This window comes from Bactrocera tryoni, chromosome 1, assembly GCF_016617805.1.
Source record: "Bactrocera tryoni isolate S06 chromosome 1, CSIRO_BtryS06_freeze2, whole genome shotgun sequence".
Taxonomy (NCBI): domain Eukaryota; kingdom Metazoa; phylum Arthropoda; class Insecta; order Diptera; family Tephritidae; genus Bactrocera; species Bactrocera tryoni.
This window is the reverse complement of record NC_052499.1, coordinates 56,677,879-56,702,026: the sequence shown is the minus strand read 5'-3', so window position 1 is coordinate 56,702,026 and position 24,148 is coordinate 56,677,879. Positions and strand designations below refer to the sequence as shown.

The 24,148-nt window shown below is 39.5% G+C and overlaps 1 protein-coding gene across 1 annotated transcript in view; it reads left to right on the top strand.

Moving 5' to 3' along the window:
* The window catches only part of LOC120782568 (protein timeless homolog), a 495,677-nt gene that overhangs the window by 18,504 nt on the left and 453,025 nt on the right, over nucleotides 1-24,148 (top strand). The window contains exons 3-5 of the mRNA XM_040114906.1: nucleotides 1,021-1,278; nucleotides 3,987-4,306; nucleotides 18,737-18,922. Coding sequence (XP_039970840.1) covers nucleotides 1,021-1,278; nucleotides 3,987-4,306; nucleotides 18,737-18,922 — 764 coding nt within the window. The remainder of the gene's footprint in view (nucleotides 1-1,020; nucleotides 1,279-3,986; nucleotides 4,307-18,736; nucleotides 18,923-24,148) is intronic.

The window sequence follows — 24,148 nt, the reverse complement described above, 5'->3', positions numbered from 1 at the left end:
CTTAATTTTTTTATTAACTCAAAATGTGATGCATGTGAGTTACACACTTTCCTTAACAAATTCCTACATGGTTAGTAGGAACCAATGCCACCGTACCCTAACCTTACATTTTTATTTCATACAATATATGTATTCAACTGTGTGCAGCTAACAGTAATCGCAACATGTGGACAAGGCAAATGCGTGCCTTTGTAGTTAGTGAGAGTGTGAAAGCTGGGCCATAGGCGTGACCAAAGGCTGTTTCAGTGTAGGCTTGAGCGCGTTTGTAACGCATTTCACTTTCTAAACTAACTTAATCGCCATGACTGCAAAATGTCTTATTGACTTCGCCTCAACTCCAGCCGACTTTATTTATTTTAAAGGCTAACTGCTACATACAGTTACTTAATGCCTTGTTATTTGCTGTTGTTGTTTGTCTGAGTTTATTTTAAAGCCAACGTTTTTTATTGCAAAGCTAAGATGTTTGAGGGCGGGGTGAGCAAACGGACTTGGTTGCTGCTTCATATGTTGTAGCGAACTGTTTTTCGTCGCTATTTTAGTAATATGCCGCACCCCGCTGTCATTTCGGCGCTAATCCGCTTTGCCGCTCCCGCTTGCCCCAGCGGAAGTAAATTGATTTCAACTTTAGATTTATAACGATTGCCTAACTAATGATGGGCCATTCGTTCTGCTCGGCAACCGCTTAACGGCACGCAACGCTTGCAATCGGACGCCCACACGATTGCCGTCGTTTGTTTCTGCTAAAAAAGCAGTTAATATAAATTTCTATGTCTAATGTCTATTATTTGATTTTATGTCTCTAGGCGTGTAGCTACTTAATTCGGGAGATTTACATGCCAACGGAGGAAGGGAGGCCTATGTTCGGCGCGCTTCGCGTTGCTCGTCAAAAAATTTATTACTTGCGAAATTTTAATGCCACACTTCTGTTTTATTTCGCATTTTATTTGCTAGCATTACCCGCTTGCTGTTTTTATTATTGTTGTTTACTGTTGTTTTAATGCCAGCACTTTTCACTTGCAGGACTGGGCGATACGCAGCGAGGAGCAGAGCTTAATGATTGAACGCGTCCTTGTGCTGATACGGAACGTGCTTCAAGTGCCGGCCAATCCGGAGGCGGAGTGTCGTGCCGATAACGATGCCAGTCTGCATGACCAAGTTATCTGGGCGCTGCATCAGTCGGGCCTCATGGATTTGGTGTTGTTTGTGGTGTCATCACCGGATGAGCATCAGTTTCATTTGCACGGTTTAGAGATTTTGTGTCTGCTCTATCGCGAACAAGTGAGTATCTGTTCATACTTAAGCGACTAAGGTGAAGTTGCCGGCGAAGAATGCAGGCAGCGGTGGTGGAGTTGGCGGCGTTTGTGAATGCTGGAAACAGGCAGGCAAGCTCTAAATGAGTTAAAAGACGTTAGACGGTGGTTGGTGAGAATTTAGCGGAGCTAAAGCATATTTTAAGAAGAACTTCAAGTTGATAATGAAAATGAGGTGCAGTTGTACTTATGGATATCATTGGCTGCTTGGTGGCAGTCCAAAATTTAAAGATCTAATCGCGAAAAATGTTTGGCTGTCATGTGTTTAATTTTAATGTGCTGTAAAATCTGAAACATACCTGATGAAGAGTTTGTTAACTTCAAATTTGGCGAAGTGTTTTTCTTCGGAGTCCAGGTCCAATAGTTTTCCGATCCTTGTACACCAAACTGAAATATAAATATTGTCCAATAAAATATCGGATTCTCGCCAAATAGTTTCAACGATAATCCTGCCCCTTAAAGCAGTTCGTATTTAAGGAACCAGTTCATATTTAGGGAACCAGTTCATATTTAAGAAACCCGAAAGTGAAACTGAAGTCATATAACTATGTCAATTTCTAAAAGTAGCTCGCAATTTGATCCACTGCTGTAGTGCAGTTGTCAAAAAGTGAGGTTATTTTCCAATATTTGTATATCTACTTTAGACTGACCCGAATGAAGTAAAAATAATTGTTCCATAGCTATTTTTGCAAGCATTCTATGGAGGCTCATCCACAGGACTATGGTAATAAGTTGTAAAAAAATGTTGGTCTGTAAATCCGCATCTATCTTGGAACCAGCAATAACACTAACAACAACGTCTGCATCGAAATCTAATGCAGAATAACTCTTGCCAACAGGTGCTACTTCGGACTGAGTAGGCAGTCCTCTCTCGAAGAACAAAGACCAAACTCTACAAGTCACTCATCAACTCCGTCCTGCCATATGGTGCAGAGGCATGGACGATTACAACATCTGATGAGTCGACGTTACGAGTTTTCGAGATAAAAGTACTGTGGAAGATTTATGGTCTTTTGCGCATTTTTTAGGGCGAGTATCGCATTAGATGGAACGACATTGACATAGTTCAGCGAATTAAGACCCAGCGGCTACGCAGGCTAGATCTTGTCATCCCAATGATGAAAATACTCCAGCTCCGAAAGTATTCGACGCAGGCTTGCCGAGGGAAGCAGAAGAAGAGGAAGCCCTCCACTCCGTTAGAAAGACCAGGTGGATAAGGACCTGTCTACACGGTGTCTGCCTGAATAGTAGTCTCTAGTTCAGTAAAGAAATAAATACGGGGTTTTTCCGGAAAGTAATAGGACTGGATTTATTCCGCCGCGACTGTACTTCGGAGTGTGCGTGCACCGACTGGATTCGGTAGATGGAATTCCCGATTAATTCTGTGTGAAACTCGGTAAATTTGCGACAGAGACGTTTAATATGATCAAGCAGGCTTACCCAGATGTTACTTTAGCAAGGGTGGTGTGTTTCGGTGACATCAGGCCATTTTGGAGGGCCGGGAAGAGGTCGCTGATGAATACCGGAAGAATGAACAAATCCAAATTGAAAACGTCCACCATGAATTTGTTTCTCCTGGACAAGTCCTCAATAGACTCCAACGAAGGGTTAGTTGGGTCCGACAAGACATCGCAGCTGATTGGTAGTTGCACCACGACAACGCCCCGTCTCACACCGCCTTTCTTGTGAACAGCTATCCACCCAAGGCCGGCATCCCAACGTTTTCGCAGCCGCCCTACAGCTGTGGCCCCCCGGACACTCTTTTGGGGAAAGGCCGATTAATGGGGATGCAAGCAGCATGCACCTCGGCTCTTATGGCTATTCCGGAGAATGCCTTCCGTGACGCGTTCAATGTTAGGAAATCGCGCTGGTAGCGATGTATCGACGTAAAAGGAGCCTATTTTGAAAGTTTTTAAAGAATTGAAACGATTGGTTCAATAAATTTTTTTTAAATCGGTTCAGTCCTTTTACTTTCCGGACAAAGCCTGTAAGATTCTAATATATGTATCTAGGATATAGTAATCCTATAGCGATATATAGACAAGATACCCCTTGGAATGAGTACAATTCTTTGGACCTTAGTTTCAAAAATGCAATCTCTGCTGAAGTAAACTTAAACTCCAAAACTTCAACTAAATTCCTAGACTCTTTATTATATATTCTGAAGATTACTATCGACAGTTATAGTAAGACAGTTTTGGGGCAAGTTTTAAATTAGGTCAATCCTGTCGACAACCATTAAGAACTGTCCTAAAGTCTGTAAAACCTATTTAATATCAGCATGCCAAACCTTTCTGCTCAACGTGTTGTGATCGCTACTAAACCCTTTCTTCAACTATTCAATTAAATGCAGCCGAGCAGCATGAATTTTTCCACGCTGTCAACATTAACAACAACCCGCCAGCAGCAGCTTATGCGTTGCCAGCCACGTGGAATGGCGAACGCAATGAACATTCCTTGCCGCAGCCATAGATAATCTGGCACATACATACCTGCAAGCACGCATTCACCTCAGCGTTACGTTATGCCGTACTTTACCTACCACAACACGCAGCTAACCTCAGAACGCACCATCGCTGCTCCCCTTCTATCGCCCCCTTCTTTCACCCCTTGCGCGACCTAACGACGGGCATTAAATATTGCAAATATAACTGACGCTAATTTCCCATTTAACAGACAGCCGAATCCCTAGCGGATGCATCGTTGCAACGCAGCATCGCCGAGAAGCAACGCGACGAACAGGAATTGTTGGCGGCGCGTCGCCGCGAGCGTCAACGGCTGCAGAGCAAACCGCCGACGATGCGACATTCACGTTTCGGCGGCACGTATGTAATACGGAATATGAAATCCGTGTCGGATCGCGACATCATTTGCCATCAGCCGTTGGAACGTGTTATGTCGATTGATTTCGATCGTGAGAAGAATCAGCAGAAGCGCTCATTTCGCCATGTCAAGGAGGAGGTCGAACTAACGCGACGCAGTGCGTTCTCAGTGCGGTAAGTGGAAAAATGCACACAATACCTAGCATAAGAATACCAGCGAAAAGGTGAAATGAAATATCGAAAAAGTACCGCAAATGTTGAAAAATTCAATTAAGTGCGAACTCACATATTGCCACATTCATTTCATATATGTATACGTGTATGTGTGCGTGTGTCTTTTATTAGCATTCTTCATTTGTGTAAGCATTTCTTCGTTGCCTAGGCAAATATTTGGGTGTGCATGAGTGTTCGTGTATTTGTATCTATTTACATGCGCCTTCGTGTTGGCCATTTTTCGTTTGCTTTGTAAATTAGCTTCATTTCAAATTCAATCAAATCAACGAAAAGCGTTCAATTACCTTTGCCGTATTCGATTTTTCGTATTTATCCTTCCGTTGCTACCGTTATTTTCGACAGTTGCCAGCTGCTAACAGTTTGGCAATTCAAGTAGATTAATCCCAGGTAGATGACCTCGTTCGGTCGCAAACGTTAGTTATTGGCAAAGTTTGTGTTATTCGTGTTTTATTTTATTTGATTTTCAGTTTAGATTATTTTGTTGCAAAATCATATAAAACTGATGGGTTTGATTTCGAAAAAATGTCGATATCCGTTGAATTTACATATATATGTGTGATTTTGTCAAACCTTTAGGAAATCCTTCCACTTCCTTCTAGAGAAGAGTTGGGACGCAGTGAGGTAAATAAGGACACAGGCATAGGTATGTATATGGATGGGTCCATACTAGATAATCGAGTGGGAGATGATATCCTTTCAGCAAATTTAAATACCAGAATTGTCTTCCTACCACCAGCCCAATGCTGTGTCTTCAAAACGGAAAGCTAAGTAATCAAAAAATCTATCTTGTTCTGACGAAGGATGCGCTCACAGCTGGAAATCTTTCCATTCATACAGATAGCCAAGCCGCTTTGATACCACTCAAGTATCTTAGAGTTTCAACATAGATAGTAAAATGAAATAATGCCATGATCTCTTGGTATAACTAACATCCTAATTTATAATAAACATGAAATGTGTTTCTGGATATAGTCCCTGGCAACAGTGAATCAGATAAACTAGACAGAGCAGCCAGCACCTTACAACTGCAACTTGCAGTTATCTAACTGAAAAACATATTGTAGATATGTATAGTTAGTCTCAGTGGAGTCGCTGTCTAATTTGCAGACATGACAGCAGACTGGGAATACCATACAATAATTATTCTAGAAGAGGATGAAACTATATAACATTTTCTATACGAATATAAGGCTTTGGGGGAGCTTTTAATCGCGGTGTTTTCATAAAGGTACTCGTAAAGTTTTAGATACGTCGTCAGACAAGTTAGGTTAAGTTAATCTGGTAGACCAGTAAGCTACGCATAGATCAGTTTTGGTCCGTTGAGATAGTTGAGAGCGTTTAGGATGCCTGCGCTTGACGCGAATTTACGTCTTACTTTCGATATCTCCTCAGTGCTTCATACTGTGTGACCCCAGATGCATACAGCGTAGTCTTGCCAATGCGGGACAAGTGCACAAGAGATGCTCCATTATTTCCCTGGTGCCCTGCTCTATGCATTTCCTGCAGTTTTCTTGGACTGTCAGCCCCCTCGTGCGGGTGTGTGACGCCACCAGACAGTGACCAGTTAGTATTACCATAATGTTCCTAAAGTCTCTTCAAGCGAGTGTTAACATGATTTTTGTGTACTTCCAATCTACCGTTTTGCACATGACTTTTGCAGTTGGTACCATTGTAGCTCGTTCCATCGGATTTCCTTCACCATGCTGCTGTCGACATCGTCGTATAGACCATGCATGGGTTTGTCAACGTTGATACCTTTGTGTCCTGGCACCCAGTGGAAGTGAAGTGGTTTACTTCTAGCAACACTTTCCATGCTTTTCAAGACACTTTTGGTCGACATGCGATACGAGGTTACCGCCTTGATGTTGATTCTGGAATTGGCTACAGATGCATTAGAGGCCAGCTCCGCTGCTTTTGCAAAAGCAAAGATCAATGAATCACATCGTTTACCGTTTAAAGGTTCCATGATAGTCGGATCGACGTAATCAGCACAATTTCTACCCGACTAAGTACAGTCATCAGCTATAACAACAACAATACCTCTGAAATCTTTTGTCATTTTACTTTTGCTAATTTTCTACCTTGTAAACGGTAGGACTGGCAACACGAAAAACTGTAAATTACACATTATTTGCTCGAGAGGTTATCATTTCTCATTAAATAAAACTATGGGAGCAATATTTTAATTGTTTGGGAAAAGTTCTAGTACAACAATAAAAAAAAAAAACGAACAGAAAATATAAGAGTCGTCTTCAGAACTTCGTTTTTTCTTAGCCGTTATTTTATTCAATTAAATCATGCTTCGGAGGGATTTCATATTTTATACCCCGAACAAAGTGTATTCGTGATAAAACGAATTTTGTAAGACTAAGAAGTAAACTTCAAAGGATGGAGTCTTGTGTAGAAGTTCACGCAAGTGAGGAAAGTTCTCTGATCGCTATTCACTTGGGAGTGGCCAGAAACGATTCTTTTACACATAGCTCAAGCAGCTCACTACTTCCGGTCTTTGACCAAGTATCCTCTGGGTAGCCTAAGAACGTTCGAAAGCGAGCTAATGTGAGAAGACGAAACATCCCCTCCGCAGGGTTGTGCGCTGGGTTTGGGACCCGCCACGTCAAAAATCTTACCAATGAAAATTAACAATCAGCCTCGGATGAGAGACCCCCTTTTGAATTCGCTTGGAATATCCAATTGGCGCCACGTAGCGAAAAGAAGACACGATTGCTGCGCTGTTGTTAACTCGGCTATAATCGCGTAAGCGGTGTCTACGCCAATTAAGAAGAAGAAGAAGTAAACTTCAGAACACATATCATACAAACTTATCGATCGTACATATACTTTCTACCAGAGATACATTCGTGAAGAGTGTAGTCGAAGTTAATGTTGCTCTTGATTTTACAATAGTTTTTGCTGGTATAAAAGCAATTTGTCGGCCTCCTGACGCTGTTTCTGTCGATTAGCAAGTCACCACATCCGATCCAACAGCGCTTTTTGCGCTTTATCGCTGAGGTCACAGCTTGAGTATCAAATTTGTATGACTGTTTACTGCAATAGTTCGACGCTCTGTTCCTAACCGGAGAAATGAATCCATCTTGCCTTTCGCTAAGTAGCGATACAACTTAGTACAATACGCTAGGAACAGCTATATTTCGAATCTCTAAGAAGTCAATATACCTCAGTTGAGATCAATACAATTGCAGACAGTCAGACTGTGACACAGAAAAGGTGGCAACTTTACGATATATCCTTTGATGGCTAAGTGTCTTCTTCTTCTGTTGCTTGCAAATTTCGGAAAGCAGCGGCGGTACTTTTTCAGTCATAAAAAACAGTTAACAGTTTTTTCTAGTTTAGACAAATCAGGTTCAGCTTTACCATTTTTGGGGTTATTAGGTTATAATGTGGCAGGCTAATTTGACAGACGGTCGAGATATCGTTGAAGACATACCTCGTTTTGGACGACCTTCACTTCGTCAATTTATGAACATTTTAAAAAAGTGAAGAGAGCACGACACCTCCCATGACATGTTTGATTGTGCGAATTCCGACCGCAAATTCATGGAAATCCTAATAACTGTCGATGAGACATGGGCTTATGAGTTTGACAATTAAAAAACACGCCAAAGCCGCTAGAAAATTAAGTGATGCTAATTTTATTCGGTATTCGTGTTTTGGTTCATCATTAATTTATTACGCTACTTTTAGGCCGTATTCAGGCGTTTGCGTGAGAACATGCGTCGAAAACAGCCGGAATTTCGGAAGAACTATTCCTGGATTACGATTGTGACCGAATTAAAGCTAAAAACGCAATGAATACCTTCGATCAACCACCGTATTCACCAGTTTTGGTTCCGTAGGATTTTTTCTTGTTCACCAAACTGATATTGCCGCTCTGTGGAATCCGCTTTCAGTTGATCGAAGAGATAAAACAAAATTCGACAAAATAAATCTTGATGAATAATTACAAATTTTGCGTTTTATTTACAATTACCGGGTACTCACAATGTATATTCTAAAAATAAAATTGCCAAAATAAAATAATAAAAAATAATTTGTTCTAAAATTCATCCTGTTTTTATGAATGCGTTCAAAAGGTAGTTTTTTTTGTTGACGCTGCTTTTTATGTACCCCATAAGATATGCGCTCAAACGTAGCAAAATAATAAATATAAAACCCTCACCTGCACAACACGTGACATTGATGAACTTTTACGATGTGACTGGTTGACTAACGTGCTGCGCAGTCAGTGCACACGTCGTTGATATGCATCAGCTGAAGTGCCACGAACAATACAATACGTTAGTTGGCCAAAGTGTATGAGCTTTTATTAGCTGACAAAGCGTAAACATTCAGCAATTACTCCTGAGGTTGCGCATACGCCACGGCGCCCCACAACGACAGCAGCAGCAGCAGCAGCAGTGATGGAGAACTTCGCGTTGTTATTTGCAGCGTGTGCAGCGGATGTGGTGTAAATAAATTAAAGGTAATTCCACTTGTTCGCGGCGTACACTTGTGCTGGAGTTAAAAATTGAGATTTTACGTTTTTTCTTCAGTAAATAATGTGGATTAATTACAATTTTTGGAAAGCATTTTTTTTTCAAATTTATTATTTGGTTGGTTGGTTGGTTGAAATGAGAGCGTGAATGCCGGATCGTTGGCGCGCGCACCATCATTATGCCCATTCTGTTCCCGGGTGGTAGTCAATATAAGTCTTATCTAGCAACTCTGTGAATTTGGCTTATAAAGAAGCTTGATTATTTTTTACCCCAGCTTCTCTTCTTTTAATTTAGAGTATTTGAAATATCTCCCTTTTCATCCGGCTGATGGCTAGGCATTCGCATAGATACGTTTAATGCTCTGTTTTCTGTGAAGTAACTCTGTGGTATGCTTGTTGCTTGTGTTTCAAGCTATGAGGTGTTCTAGGTTCTCTCAAGGTCTAGCCTTGAAGGAGCTAAATGAATTGGGCCAGCTTAGGGGGTGGCATCTTCAGTTGCCCCCTAGCCGGTCAGCTTGTCCGCCTTTTCATTCCTTTCTATTCCTATATGACCGGATACCCAGATGATATTAACCGATTTATCTACTAAAAGTCCATTAATTGCCTTCCTGCATAACCTAACGCATGAGACGTAGTATTGGCGCTATGGATGATCTTAATTGCCATTCGGCTATACACTAAAAGGTTTATGGACTTGCTGTTTAGTGCAGAAGCCAACATGGCACATTCTGTTATGCCCACAATTTCGGCATGAAAGACTGATTTGTAGTTATTTAGCTTGAAGCTGCCTTCTGTGTACGGATTACTACAGAAGAAGTCTGCTTTTGTTCTTGTTTTACCTTTTGATCAGTCAGTGATTATGTACATTTCGCCGTTGGAACTGTCGAACACAGAACAATTGGCCCAATCTTCTCTACTGGGGAAGGAAAACGATGTGCTGTTATTTACTTAATTTTTTTAATTAATACACAACAAGTAAGGAAAGGATAAGTTCGGGTATAACCGAGCAATTTGCGCGGCTCAAAGGCGGGAAAATACTTTATAGTCTTTGCTCCGAAATATTTATATTAAAATCAACTTATTTATATAACTTAGGAAGGGGTTAGGGTTTCAAGAAAAAAAAATAAGTTTTTTTCGAATTTATTTCCTAAATATGGATTTAGCAATTTTATTCGGACATTTTGTACAGTATTGAGCACACTACAAGGTGTGTTCCAAAGTAAACAGGACTTAAAAAAAATTAGAACAAATGGTTTTTTCGGCAAAATCAATTTATTTTATTCAAAATAAACTCCTGCTTCCATACAGATTTTTGTTCGTTGGCCGCCAGTATGCCGGTGCAAGCCTTTTGAATGGCCTCTACGTCTGCATAACGCTTTCCCTTCATGGCCAATGCATTTTGTCCGAAGAGGAAGAAGTCGCACGGTGCTATATCAGGTGAATACGGGGAGTGGTTAATGGTTAAAATGTCATTTTTGGTCAAATAATGATGTTCTTCGAATGTTGGAATCTGAGCAATTTTTGGTCGTCAGTCAATTTGTGCGGAACAAACCGTGCCCACACCTTTCGTAAGCCAAAATGTTCGGTCAAAATGCGAAAAATCGATTTCCATGAATTTCAATGATGATTTCGGTTGATTTTTGATGAATTCACGCACAGTTTCGATGGAATTTCCGGTGATCACGGATTTTGATTGGCCCACATGTTGATCGTCATTTATGTCCTCACGACCACTTTGAAAACGTTGAAACAACTCGTGCACTATCCCTATCCCATAGCAAGGCAATCATCGCCATAAATTTGTTTCATCAATTGAAACGTTTCGGTAAAAGTTTTACCATTTTAAAACAACATTTAATGTTGGCTCTTTGTTCGAAGCTTATTTTCGCACCGATAACATACATACTGACACTTAAAACCCAATAACTTCACTTCCAATCTATGAAATGTCATGAAATTCTCACTGGACAATCGATCAAGATAGCAGATTCAAACGCACCACTCGACATATAGATGGCGCCACCAGTGGGCGCTAGATTCAAAAAGTTCTGTTTACTTTGGAACCCACCTTGTATATAATATTTGGTAAATGAGAGTGTGAATGTGAAGCAGACAATACATTGAGCGACATATTTGCCATAAAGTTTGCTATAATAACGACTATTGTAGTTATTATATGGGGGCTGAGGTAATTCGAGGAGTTATTTCTCGCTTTAAACGCTAGCCTAAGCAATACTAGACATTGAGTACATTTTGTCAAGACATCATAAAGGGTGACCAATATACGCGGCATAAAATCAAACGGAAGTTTGATATTCTTATAATGGGCAAGCCAGTTTTATCGGCTTTTGAGATATGTACTATTACCAAAAAAAGAGTGTTCTCTGAGTTTAATTATGATGCCTAACATAATGGCCAAAATTTAAGATTTGAAGTCAACAGGATGTTTAAAAATTCTTATATTAGTTATATTGAAGCTTGGGAAAGTTTTCACCCGTTTTTATTAATATACTGTTATTGGAAGGAGATTTTCCCAGAGTTTCATTGAGATATCTTACAGATTGAGCGATATATTAAGTATTAAGTCAAATGGAAGTTCGAAAATCTTTATGTGTATTAGTTTAATGGGGTTAAGTATTGACCCGAATTCACCCATTTTTGACACAGAGCCAATGGGAACATTTAATGTTATTTTGCCTAACCCTTGTGAGTATTTTTTTTTTTGATTTCGACAAAGCATTGACAGCTTGCAAATACGTTTATGTGTTCTGAAGACGTTCACACCAATTTGCACTAAAACAGTAAACAATGTTTCTTAACTTTACTCGACTTAAGCTATTTTAGTAAATTTCCGGTTTTTAACTGCAATTTGTTGCTGTTGTAATTCTGGCTCCCTTTAATACCACCTTTTGACCGCAGGTTAGACAAATTTCAAATGAATATTTTGCACTATATGGTTTTTCATATCATTTTATTGTTGTTGCTACTGCAATTGCACTAATTCTTCATCGCCTGCAGTTGAAGCGCTTAAACGGCTAATAAGCACAGACATTTCGAAAGCAAAGTCAAGTGGAGTCAAACGGAGCAATCTATTGCAAATGACAAGATAGAAATAAATAAAAGCAAAATTTCCAACTTCGACACTGACCGTGACTGCGCGGGTGGTCGTGTGGCAACGTAAGTACGTATACAGTAGACGTAATAAAACAGCGCAAATAATAAGTTTATCTTGTATAGTGGTCTCCTCGCCACAATTGCTTTGAATCCACCTTGAACCGTTATGAGCAATATGCAGCTGTCGAGCGCAGCCGCTTACGCAAGCAAATCAAGGCAGGCAAGCAACAAGGCAACAACAATAATGACGATAATAACTGTGTGGTAATACAAAGCCGTGAAAGAAATCTAGAAAAAATTAAAAAAAAGTAAAAAAAGAAAACACAGCTAAGCATCGATTGCAAGCCACGGATGCTGCATTTGTTATACACGCGTATGTACATGTATATATTTATCTGCCATGTACTGCTAAAGCACTTTAGCCTTTCACCATTGCTCTCGCTCTCCAATCTAATTGAGTACTTTGCTGCCTTTGCTTCGAATTTTTTATTTTTGTTTGAGCCGCGGCGCGTTGCAAAGAGAGAAGCGGAAAAGCATTGCTTACGATGCAACTAACGGTGTAGCTGAGTTGCGCGGACGTGTTACGGTTAAAGGAGCCGTAAAATAAGCTGCAAGCGGCAACCACACGCTTCACGCACACACACTCACACACAATGTGGTGCGATCTAGCACCACTGGCCATAATAAGTGTCGAGTGAATTTGCTGCAACAACAAATTACATGGCATACAACAATAGGAAATTGCAATTTTCGTTAGCATCGAATGAAATAATTTGTAGTTGGTTTTCTACTTAGGGCTATAAATTTATATGCATATGTGTGTGGGTGTGTAGGTACGTAGGTTTAGCACTTCCCTCTTTTGCAGCTGAAGGTAATTTTTGCTGGAATTCTGTCTGTATACAAAACTTGCGGCGATCTGCTTTGCTTACTAGTTATTTGTTTTGAGTGTTGAGTCCAAACCCGATCCAGGAGAAAAATTTGCGCTCAGTCTGTGATAAAAAGTACCAACCCAGTTTCACCTTTACCTTAATAGTGGTTCCACGTGAACTTTCTTTAGGGTTCCGTGACGTATGTAACAACAACAACAGAAAGTAGTGCTGGTAAGGCCAATATTCTTTAACACAAATCGTTCGATGAAGGGAAATATTGACGGTTTCACAAACTGTATCACAGTGGCTTTCTGATCAGCCCATGATCTCGAAATAAATAATATTTCCATTCGCTTTGCAATCTGTTAAGTTATGTTAGATTAGGTTCAATGGCTGATCCTCAAGATGAAGTATTGAGATGTTGAACCTAGTCTTCTTCCATATGGCGTGTGTAGGTGGCATGCGGGTAAATGCTAAAGCTAAGGCTCAAACCAATCACGACACTTATTCCATACTACAATCTGCAAGTTGCCCAAATATACATATATATGTAGCTGGAAGGTGTATGTATGTCCGCGAGAGCTGCTATCAGACTTAGGGAATCTGTGTTCCCTAATAAACAACTCTCTGAACATTCAACAATCATTGTACGCTTTAATTTCAAACCGGATCTTTTAGATCATTAGTCGCCAAATCAAACTCTGGCGGCACTTTCTCTGTCCACATACCTGCAAAGGAGTTGAGAGTGGAAAGAAGTCGCTGGAGGAGAGGGACAGCTCCTTTATGAATGGGTCAAAGCTTCGGGGAAATTGAAAGATGATGGTGGCGAAAACTCTTTGTTGGTCTGTATAACTCTTGCATAGATGTGTTGCATAAGGGTGATAACAAACAGGTTACTAGGTAACCTATAGTTTTCCATATAAATTCGACATTCTTTCAATGACTTCACTGCTAAAAAACATGTGTTAACGTTCTCTAAACGAAGATATTGTTGGAATATTTCGGAACCTTATGATTTAATATACCTTTTCCGATAGATTGAGGTTGAAATGTTAGACCATTAGACCAGTTCCAGTGAATTGTTTAGTATCGAACTTAGTCGCCTCAGTGGATTTGTAACAAGCTCAAAGCGCATCCTGTATACATACAAGAGGTCTTTTGATGCATACTTATGACTATTTGAATACGAAAACAAATGGTAATTCAACTGTCCAATATAATTCCTCTGGTGTTCGTTGCGTAGATCAGCCCCAAAACCAAAGTTAACGTTCCGCCTTCTACCGATTGTAATTGCTGTAGAAAGTCGCTAATGGCTGCTACTAGATTCTCATATTAAGGTCTTCAAATCGATGATTCCATGGCTATAATTCACCATAAGTACTTGGAATGGGTAAAATAAACTTGCAACGTTCGTTTGGTGTGACCAAGTCCTTGTCAACCAGAGATAATGTTTCTGTTGCCATCAGGAAGTTTTGGGCAACTATACCAAGAGCCCTTCTTCAGGCAACTGAGAGATGGCTACTAACCAGACATTGAGAAATCAGTTCTGAGTCGTGCGGGGTCAAAGTTATTGATAGTGAAACGAATTACAGAAATCTTGGATCCCATTAGGGTCCGCCTTCTTTGTAAGTAATTACTCCTAAAGCACCTGATATTTGGAATACAGGCAAGTTGTAGTCCCATGCTGAGTGCTGAGATAACCGATAACTACTGCCAAATTTAGCTGAGCATTTGACTATATCTATACATTTATAATTATTAGCCATCCTATTCACCTTGTTAAAATCCGTTTTGCATCTTGTTTTTGTTCCAAGAGCTCTTTAAGAATAGATAAAAAATCGATAAACCCTGCAGATATACTCTCTGATATACATATGTAATCAATTTATGATTGTTTATTCTTCTTGCTGCAGTTTCCACTATTTTTCAATGGATTACTTTCAACTTATTTCGTTTATTTTGTGCAACATAGTTGGCCGCCTTTGGCATTGACTTCTACTAACACCGAAAACATATCTTTATTTGACTCTTCCTCTTCATTGTGCAACAAAAGGAAAATACAGTCAGTACGTTTACTCACTTATATTATTTATTTCATATTTATCCACTTGAAGAAGAGAAATAAAATCGCCGCGCTCATACCAGCTCCCACTTATACATAAAGATCAGCAGATTTTAATATTAGGGGTAGGACCACAAAGTAAGAGTATGTACTTAAGAAAAAGAAAAAGCTAAGAATAATCACATTTTTAGATTTTAAAAAAAGTGCACGAGTTTTAGGTTAAATTTGTTCACAATTATTTCTAATTCTTTCTATTGCTTCATAAGTATTACTAATTTTGAAAGTCCTACCCCTCAATCACATTTTCTACCGCCGAAGTAGCCGCATTTCAACGGCACATGTGCAGTTGAAGTATTTGAAAATACTCGTAAATAAGCTTTTGCTCTTCTCACTTCCTCTTTATGCTATATTTTCATTTTCCTTTTTAATACATTTTTAATCGCTTTGGAAATATCGCATATCGCTGCGAGATGGTGAAAATAAGTGTTCTTTGCTTGACCTTGAAGCATTAATCTTTGTTGGCTGAGGATAAGTGCGCCATTTAAAATTCAGAATTTAATCAAAGCATGGAAAATTCTTAAAGTGAATTTGCTTTATGGTATTTTTATACATTTTTCACTGTAAATGAGCGCTTAAGAGATAAAAAAGAATTATTATTGATTTTAATGGTTGTCTTTAAAATTGTATGAGATAAACTTAAAAGTTCTGTAGGGAGAATGACACAATGTCTTAATCTAATTTTTTTTCTTCTATTATTTCTTTATGGCTATTCATTTAATAACAGACGAAAGGAATATATTTGTGGTTATCTATATAAATGTGTTTTCCGTCTATATTTTTTCTCATCTCAAATTGTGTACTTTCGTTTTATATGAACAAACAAGCATCGGAAACTCAGTTCTTTCAACGTGGGAGTTCCACTTAATCTTCTACCGCCATGGACCTTGCCTATTGTTTATTCGGAAAGAAAGTTTGCGTTGAAAAAAATTTTTTATATACTTTTTTTATAAAATCCAATTTATTTTATATTCATTAAAAAATGCTAAACAGCTAGTTTCATGAAAACGCTATACGGTACATAAGTCGAAACTAGGGATTTTGGCATGCAAGGGATTTTCCTCATTAAATTCAAATCTGAGGTTTGTGGTGGTGGTTTGGTAGAGAAACCAAAGCTTAACTATGATTCCTGCATTATTTAGGTCCTTATCTGGTTGAAAATGGCAGTCACTTCCTAGACCCAATTCTTCCGCTCTTTGCTTTAAATTTATTTAATTTATTTTCAAAGCACTAACATAGTGCCGAGTGTATCTTATTCCATTCGGCCCATATCATTGCAGTGCTTTATTACCACAATACTTCACAGTATGCCTCAAGTCTTCCTTATTAAGTGGCGTACCCGTTTTCCGCCATACAATCTTAAGATCTTTGATGCCAAAGACGCAAAACGTGCTCTCATCGGGAAAAATAAAACCTTCTGCTACAACTCTCGCGGCTTCTTGTGTTCGAATTGGCCATAATAGCCTGCCAATTTTTTAAATTTTGCGAATACTGCCAGTGCAGAGGGTCTTCTTAAATTCTTTCTTAACATTAGCCTGTTTTCGCAGAAACAATTATTATAATTAACCTGTTTGAAGCGATAACGCCTCCCAGAAAACCAGGAGAACACGTCGACGCAATCGAACAATAAACCGACCACATTGCGGACGCGACTAATATCCGTCAGGAAATGAGCGCTATTCACAGTGGAGCTATTAACGTCCTCAGTGAATACCTTCCAGTGAATGGAGTACTTGAAGTCCAAACACCACCCATCGCAGAACAAGAGCTCGGAGTTGCCGTGTGAATCAAGGGTGACAACGCAACTACCATCTGGGTACTGTAGCAAGTTAAACTCCTACTTATCCAGAATAAACAGTGACCTACCAAACCTATGTCCTGCTTGCAACAAGTTCTCGTATGACACTAATCACCTCTTTGCAATGAAACCCGCTCTCTTAATGTCTCTCTCTCTGTGGTCAGAACCCGTCGAAACAGCTTGTTTTTCATGGCTTACCATTAAAGTCTTTCTACTCAGGAGTTAATTGATCAATTGACTGTAAAATTCGTTTTTTTCTATGTTAATTCTTAGTCGAATTCAAATCGAAAAAGATGTCGAACGAGTATTTGGACAGGTATGGACGCCAGTATGTCGGTGCAACCCTTTTGAATGGCATCTATGTCTGCATAACGCTTTCCTTTCAATGGCAAATGCATTTTTCCAAAAAGAAAGAAGTCGCACGGTGCCATATCATGTGAATACGGGGAGTGGTTAATGGTTAAAATGTCATTTTTGGTCAAATAATCGGTCACAATGATGTCCTTCGAATGTTGGATTCTGAGTAATTTTCGGTCGTCAGTCAATTTGTGTGAAACAAACCGTGCCCACGCCTTTCGTAAGCCGAAATGTTCGGCCAAAACGCGATAAATCGATTTCCATGAATTTCAATGATGATTTCGGTTGATTTTTGATGAATTTACGCACAGTTTCGATGGAATTTCCGGTGATCACGGAGTTTGATTGGCCCACATATTGATCGTCATTTATGTCCTCACGACCACTTTGAAAACGTTGAAACAACTCGTGCACTATCCCTATCCCATAGCAAGGCAATCATCGCCATAAACTTGTTTCATCAATTGAAACGTGTTCGTAAAAGTTTTACCAATTTTAAAACAAAATTTTATGTTGCTCTTTGTTCGAAGCTCATTTTCGCACCGATAACACAAACATACTGACACTTAAAACACAATATCTTCACTTCCAATCAATGAAATGTCATGAAATTCTCACTAAACAATTGATAAAGATAGCAGATTCTAACGCACCTGTCGACATATAGATGGCGCCACCAGGGAGCGCTGGATTCAAAAAGTCCTGTTTACTTTGGAACACACCTTGTATAATATTAATGTACTAAATTAATTTGGCTGTGCGAGAAGGCTATTAAGTGATTGCGATGATAGCTAACATAGCGCCGAGTGTTTCTTGAAAGAGCAGGTTTCGAAGATATGCTCTGACTTCAAGCGCTTTTATTAATGAAAAGTGTTCTCAAAGTTCAGATCCTCCATTTTGACTAAACTTGCTTAGGCTCTTAATAGTCAATGAGAGGGGCGGTGCTTGATACTTTAACGACGGAATACTCCAGTAAATATAACGCAAAAGTTGAGTTCCGAATTTAGTAAAAAACATCTTAAGTTTTGTTTTCTAAACTCGCTTGTCGCAGCTGTAAGACCATAACCCAACTTATCTGTGTGTAATAATGAAACAATTATGTTATATAAACCAATTTATTTGCCCCAACTTCCCGACCTAAATACTCACATACATACATATATGTAAATCCATACTTATCTATGTAAATGCTGTTTGCCCTTTAATCCGTTATTCATGCTAAACATTCATTTATTTATATTATTTATACGCACTTCCACTTCCACTTCCACTTCCACATTCCATTCATATTCGTCGATTCGTCGTTGTGGCAACGGCAACACAAATCTCCATCAAGCAACAAGCTAAGCTGACTAGAAGACCCCTCCTCCCTCCGCCTAACGAGCTCACTGGCACGCTCCTACACCTAACCTCAATCTGATTTGTGCGCGATTTTATTCCTTCAATTTAGTTCATTCTTATTCACAGTTATACCTTTATGCTGCATTTTTATTGTATTTGCTCTGCTGTAATTTCATTTCCCTGCACTTTTTTTCAGATTCTTTTATTTTATTTTATTTTCTTCCCTTCATTCTTTCATTATTATTGCTGTTATTTATTTGTATTATTTGTATATTTCCAGTTTGTGCCTGCGCGAGTTCTGCATTGAGATCCTTCGCTCGGCTTACAACACGCTGGTGCGCCAAGTGCGGCGTGTGCTGGAACGTAACGCCGGCACTGACAATCACGATGACTCGTACCTTCTGTGGGCCATACGATTTTTCATGGAATTCAATCGGTTGAGCGGCATGCAACTGGAGTTGGTGAGGTGAGTACGAAGACCGCAGAAAATGCGAATGGCGTAAAGAATGAATGTTATATACAAAGCTTTGAAGACTGCCCGCGCTGAAAGTTTGACTGATGTGCGCCCGACTGTTTAGCCGCGCGCCGCTTTGTCTGACAGTGATAAGTATTGTTTTCATTGCGATAACGGTACTCAAGTCTACATACATATATACAATATATTGCCGTTGAGCTTTTCTTAAGCGAAATCAGCTTATTGGTCGTTGTTGACTCTAGTCGTCCGTCCTTCAATGCTATTATTTTGAAGCAATTAAGTGCAGACATTTTTTGCGTATTTCGCTCTTCTCCGAAAAAATTCTCTTCGTAGTGCAATTGTTGTTGTTCGTATTTTTTCGCTGGCGATGTCGTAAAGCACTTTTAAGTGTCTTAGTATTGTCTCAAGTTGCACTTTTGTTGCATTACGCTCACCGTGAATGGCGTTGCGCTGTGACTGCGAGTGTTAAATTCTTGTTTTTATGACATAACCTCAAAGAATGTATTCAACTTTTAAGTGCTCTATTTTGTGCAGTTTCAACAGTTACAGAGCTGGTGTTATTTTATTGATAGTTGAAGGGAGAAGTGCATTTGCCGTTGCCAATGTTGTGTGTAATGTGTAGTCTTCCGTTTTATGTACAGCGAGTGCGAAAAGTACGTAACGCAATATTTAGTGCAGATTTTTGTTATCAAGTGGTATACTATTGTTCTTTAGAGAATATGAAGTAATATAGTAAATCGAGCAAGATTCTTCCAATATGTCCAAATGAAGAAGAAATCGGTTTGCCTGCCTCTTAATCGCATTGAAATCGAGTTGAAACTGGAATGCCACTGGGTGGGTTGTTGGCCGCACTGTAAATTTGGCAGTGTTTAACTCTGCTGGTTGTTATCCGGGCTGTAAATTTGGTTTTGTGCATTGATAAAATAGCAATTGGTTTGCCTGCTCTTCAATCGTACCGCGAAAGAAAATAACTATTAAAAATATTATGTTCTCTAAACAAGTGACGAATACCGGCAACTTGAATGAGGTGAAAACCCTTATTAAACTCTAGCCTCAAGAGTTATTTTACGGAAATTTTAAAATTCCCCTTCATTGATCTTCACTTGCCTTCTTAAAGCCCTGAACAATAAACCAATATATGTGATATTATATAGTAACTGCGATATTTGTATTGGAGAACCTTAAAAACAATTGCTTCACAGACTACGACAGTCCACATATTTCCACGGAATTCGACGCTCCTTCAAGAAGTTTTATGGATGGTAATATATCGAAGCATGAAATAGTACTACTCGTACTTATCGATCCGAATGGGGTTAGCACGCCAAAAACACAGTCCTCGGTCGGATAAAGTTCGTGTTTATTCGGGCATAACATAGAACCGGCTGTAGTGAGCGTTATTATTTTATGTGAAATCGTCGGTTGTTCTTATTCTATCAGGGTTACTCGCTATGGATGGAAAGTTCTCAAATAAGAGATCAACCAAGTAGAGGTACTTTTTTCAAAGCCTTTTTTTTGACAAAGCACGTGTGAGTCGTGTCAAGCTGTCACATTATTTTTGTTCAATATTCTTCGGGATTTCATCATGGAAAGACTTCCGCCCAAAGAACGTTTACAAGCTTCATTACGAAAATTAATGGTTTGTAAAGAATGTGTTTCGCGCGTTTCCCTCAACTTACGATCAAAATATTCGGCCTATTGAACATTCTATTCGCAACACCATCACCTATCTTGAGACTCAGTATTCATTATTGGATGATATTCGACCGAATATACCACATCAAGCACGCAGTGAAGAAAATATGGCAACCGTAGCTGAGAGTTGATCGGCGACGTTCGCAGCTACTCGCACTGACGTATGGAATGACTTGGCGCACTTTTCGTCGAGATTATAAATTGAAAGCCACAAAATACAGTTTGTGCAAGAACTGAAGCTGATCGACCTTCCCAAGCGACATCGCATCTATGGTCTCTTGAAAAGTTCCAAGAAGATCCAATGTTTTCGATCCAAATTTTGTTCAATGATGAGGCGAATTTATATTCTTAATTTTTCATAAAACTTTGCTTATTGAGGGATCTAGTCTAATATAATCTATGTTAAATTTTTGTTGTGAATTTTAACAAATTCCATTATAATCTCTCGACTAAAATAAATTTGTTTTCTAAACCATAGTTTTCTTCTTATTAATTTAATGTTCAACACTTTTCAGACACACTGTGTCCTGAGTATACCAACATTACCACCAAAGAATTCATTGCTCGTGGTCAGACTAACAAAGCTGTAAAGAAAATTTTAGACTACCATAATGGTAGTGGGAAGCGAGCTCGGTTGTTTGCTTAAGGCGCCTTTGGCCCTTCTCGGTCAGATTTTATTGTCGGTTGGCTATGTTAAATTTATTTAGTACGCGCGCGGAAGCTTCGGACAAAATGCTTTCACTCGCATCCGATTTTCTAGCCAACCGCAATACTGCCAGCCGGCTCACCCAACTGCTGGTCACTCTACCATGGACGCTCCATAAAACATCGGTATGACCAGGAGGAGAAGGGGATGCGTAATGAAAGTGGTGGAAAGTTGATAAATATTTTTGCTTTTATTCCTTTCCGGCAGGAGCAACAATAGTTTTATTGTTTAAACGCTACGCTAGAGAATAGATAGGGCGACGACGAAGCGACCAGGCGGACAAAGAGCTGCTGCTGCTGTGCGTAGTTCTGCGCTAGCTGTTGATGGCTGCACTTGTTGTCCAGGGTTGCATTGTTCATCATGCTCTCCCGTTGAATATTGTTATTTTCTGACGCTTTCCATTGTTGGCCACTGTTGTTGTCCACTGTTGTTGTGCTGTTGTTTGGTCCATTCAAAGCTAACGAAATTTCGCCAATTTTCCTACACTCTCCGGCATTCTGTTGTCTTTGTCCTCAACACCTTCAGCTGGTGCGGCGCGCATACGTTCCGAGCGTCTTCCGTAAGCCAGCAGACAATTCACTTAGTTATTTTGCCATTTCTTCCTCTTCGGCTGCCAAGGTTGAGATTTTCAGAGTATAACAATTTTTTTTTAAGTTTCTTGAAAACTATTTTGCTTGTCATTCCATGTAGCCCTGCCTATAGCTTTGCTGGCGCTGCGCAAATATCTTCAAAATTGTTTTGGTTACTTGCAAATTAGTTTCTACATGACAAGAATGAAGCTTTACAAAAATGTTGTCATTTCGCTACTGCTCTCGGTCCACTTGTCCCTTGGGCGCCCTCAGCCACAACCAGCGACTCCTTCATTCGTTTATTTATCCCTTTCGTTTATTGTTGCGTGACATTGCGTCGCTCAACTGTGCCAAATAGTTATGAAGTGTACCAACTGACTAAGACCCGCTCTGACGGTTGGCTCACCCACTTGTGGAAAACTTCGGCAAGAAAGTCTTGTGTGGGCAGCCAACTGGTTGTTGCTTGTAGTTTGCAAAACTTTGCCTGTCGGCGTTAATGCAATTTGTTTAGGGGTTTTCCCTAAGTTCCTCCACCAGCGTAGCGTACTAACCACTGTGTTTGGTTATTTTCTGCAAGAAATTTTCTTGCACATTTTTCAACAAAAAATAAAGTTAAAAACTTACAAAATTTGTGTACAATAACAGTGAAATTTCGTGCTTTGTTCGATTGTCCACTGCGGCGAAGTATGATGGAGCGCTTGGGTTTGTAACCATTCGGTAGGAGTGTCTCGAAGGAAGTAAGCGTTTAGGCAAGCTTTCTCAGTTGAAATAACATAAATGTAATATGTATGTTACATCCATCAAAAATGTCGATATCGCTCTCATCCAGTATCGCATTGGTCCTGTCAAAGTCGAAAACCTTATGATCATTTAGGTGATGTTAAGCACAGTTGAGTTGCTCGAGAGCATAGAAAGTCCATAAACTTTTATTCTCTCGAGCAACTCAAGAAATTTAGTTTTCAATATTCAATCCGTCTGATTGAGCATTGTATTCGGTTTAGGGCTTCGAGCAATTTCCGGTGATTCACGAATATTTATGTTTTCCGGAATCCTAGAGCAATAAAACGAATTCATCTAGAGTTTCAAATTTAAGTCATATGAATTAAATGGGTTCTGGCACATTCATCGATCTCAGCTTCTGGGGTATTCTTTGGCAGCAAGGTTTGTCGTTATCTCTGGGTCTCTTATATACCTTTCTACAGAACCTGGGTAGTTAACGTCCGTCATAAGAGTACTTTTTGTAGTGGCTTAGTCAATCTTGATCTGGAGAACTTATAAACGGCTTTGTTATATTTTGTAAAACACACATTTCAAGTAAAAGAGAAAAATATAAATGATTTAGCTGTTTTTCTAGCAGAAACGGTCTGACCTCGTCAAATTGGGTTTCCAACTGGTTAATGGTATCTTCTTATTAGTATAGTTGCATGACTTCATATATTCCCACAACGAAGTCCGCGAATGCCAATTTATGGACCCATTTTTCAAAATGGTTCAGTTTCGATTTCTGTCACAGTTATATCTTAATATCATGACGGCTTCTCCCGCCGAATGTCTTAGCACTTGCTTGATTGATAATGACGTGAAGTACAAAGCTGTCTAACTGAGTAATTTGCTTGTAACGCTCACTTTGATAGTAGGTTTGGATTTAAAATAATACCTTGGGAATAAAAAGAATTCAAATAAATTATTTCTAATCAGATACAAGGGAGTCTAGAAAGATTCTTCAGATTTGTCGGCTATCCCTTTGAGAATTACCTACAAAAACATCATAATTTGGTGGATCCAATATTCCATAGTAATTTTTCCATTTTAAATTTACAAGAGAACGCTCTCTTGTAGACGACTCTTACAGTGAGTGTCTCTGGTTAGGTACTATATCCAGATTAAGGTGAAAATTGGCCCATTAGAGTAAAATATGGTCACAAAGATCCAGCATCCTAAACAATTCCAGGAGCCTGCTGGGCGCGACTGAGACGATGTGATTCCTGTCCACATAGAAGGAATTTAGAGCCTTGAGCCTGCTTCTGCAAATTGCCGGCAATCCAGATTCAAATGTTCTGGAGTTTCTCAGAACCGGCAGTTTGTGCAAGAGACTATGCCCTCGTTGGACAAATGATTTCTGAGCCTGCAGTGCCCTGAATAGGGCGTGACAAGGAGGAATTTGTCTTGGGGGAAGTTGATCATTTGCTTAAACCTTGCTTGCTTGGTGCATTCCTGCCACCTGCTGCCAATGCTGTTTTCTCCCTA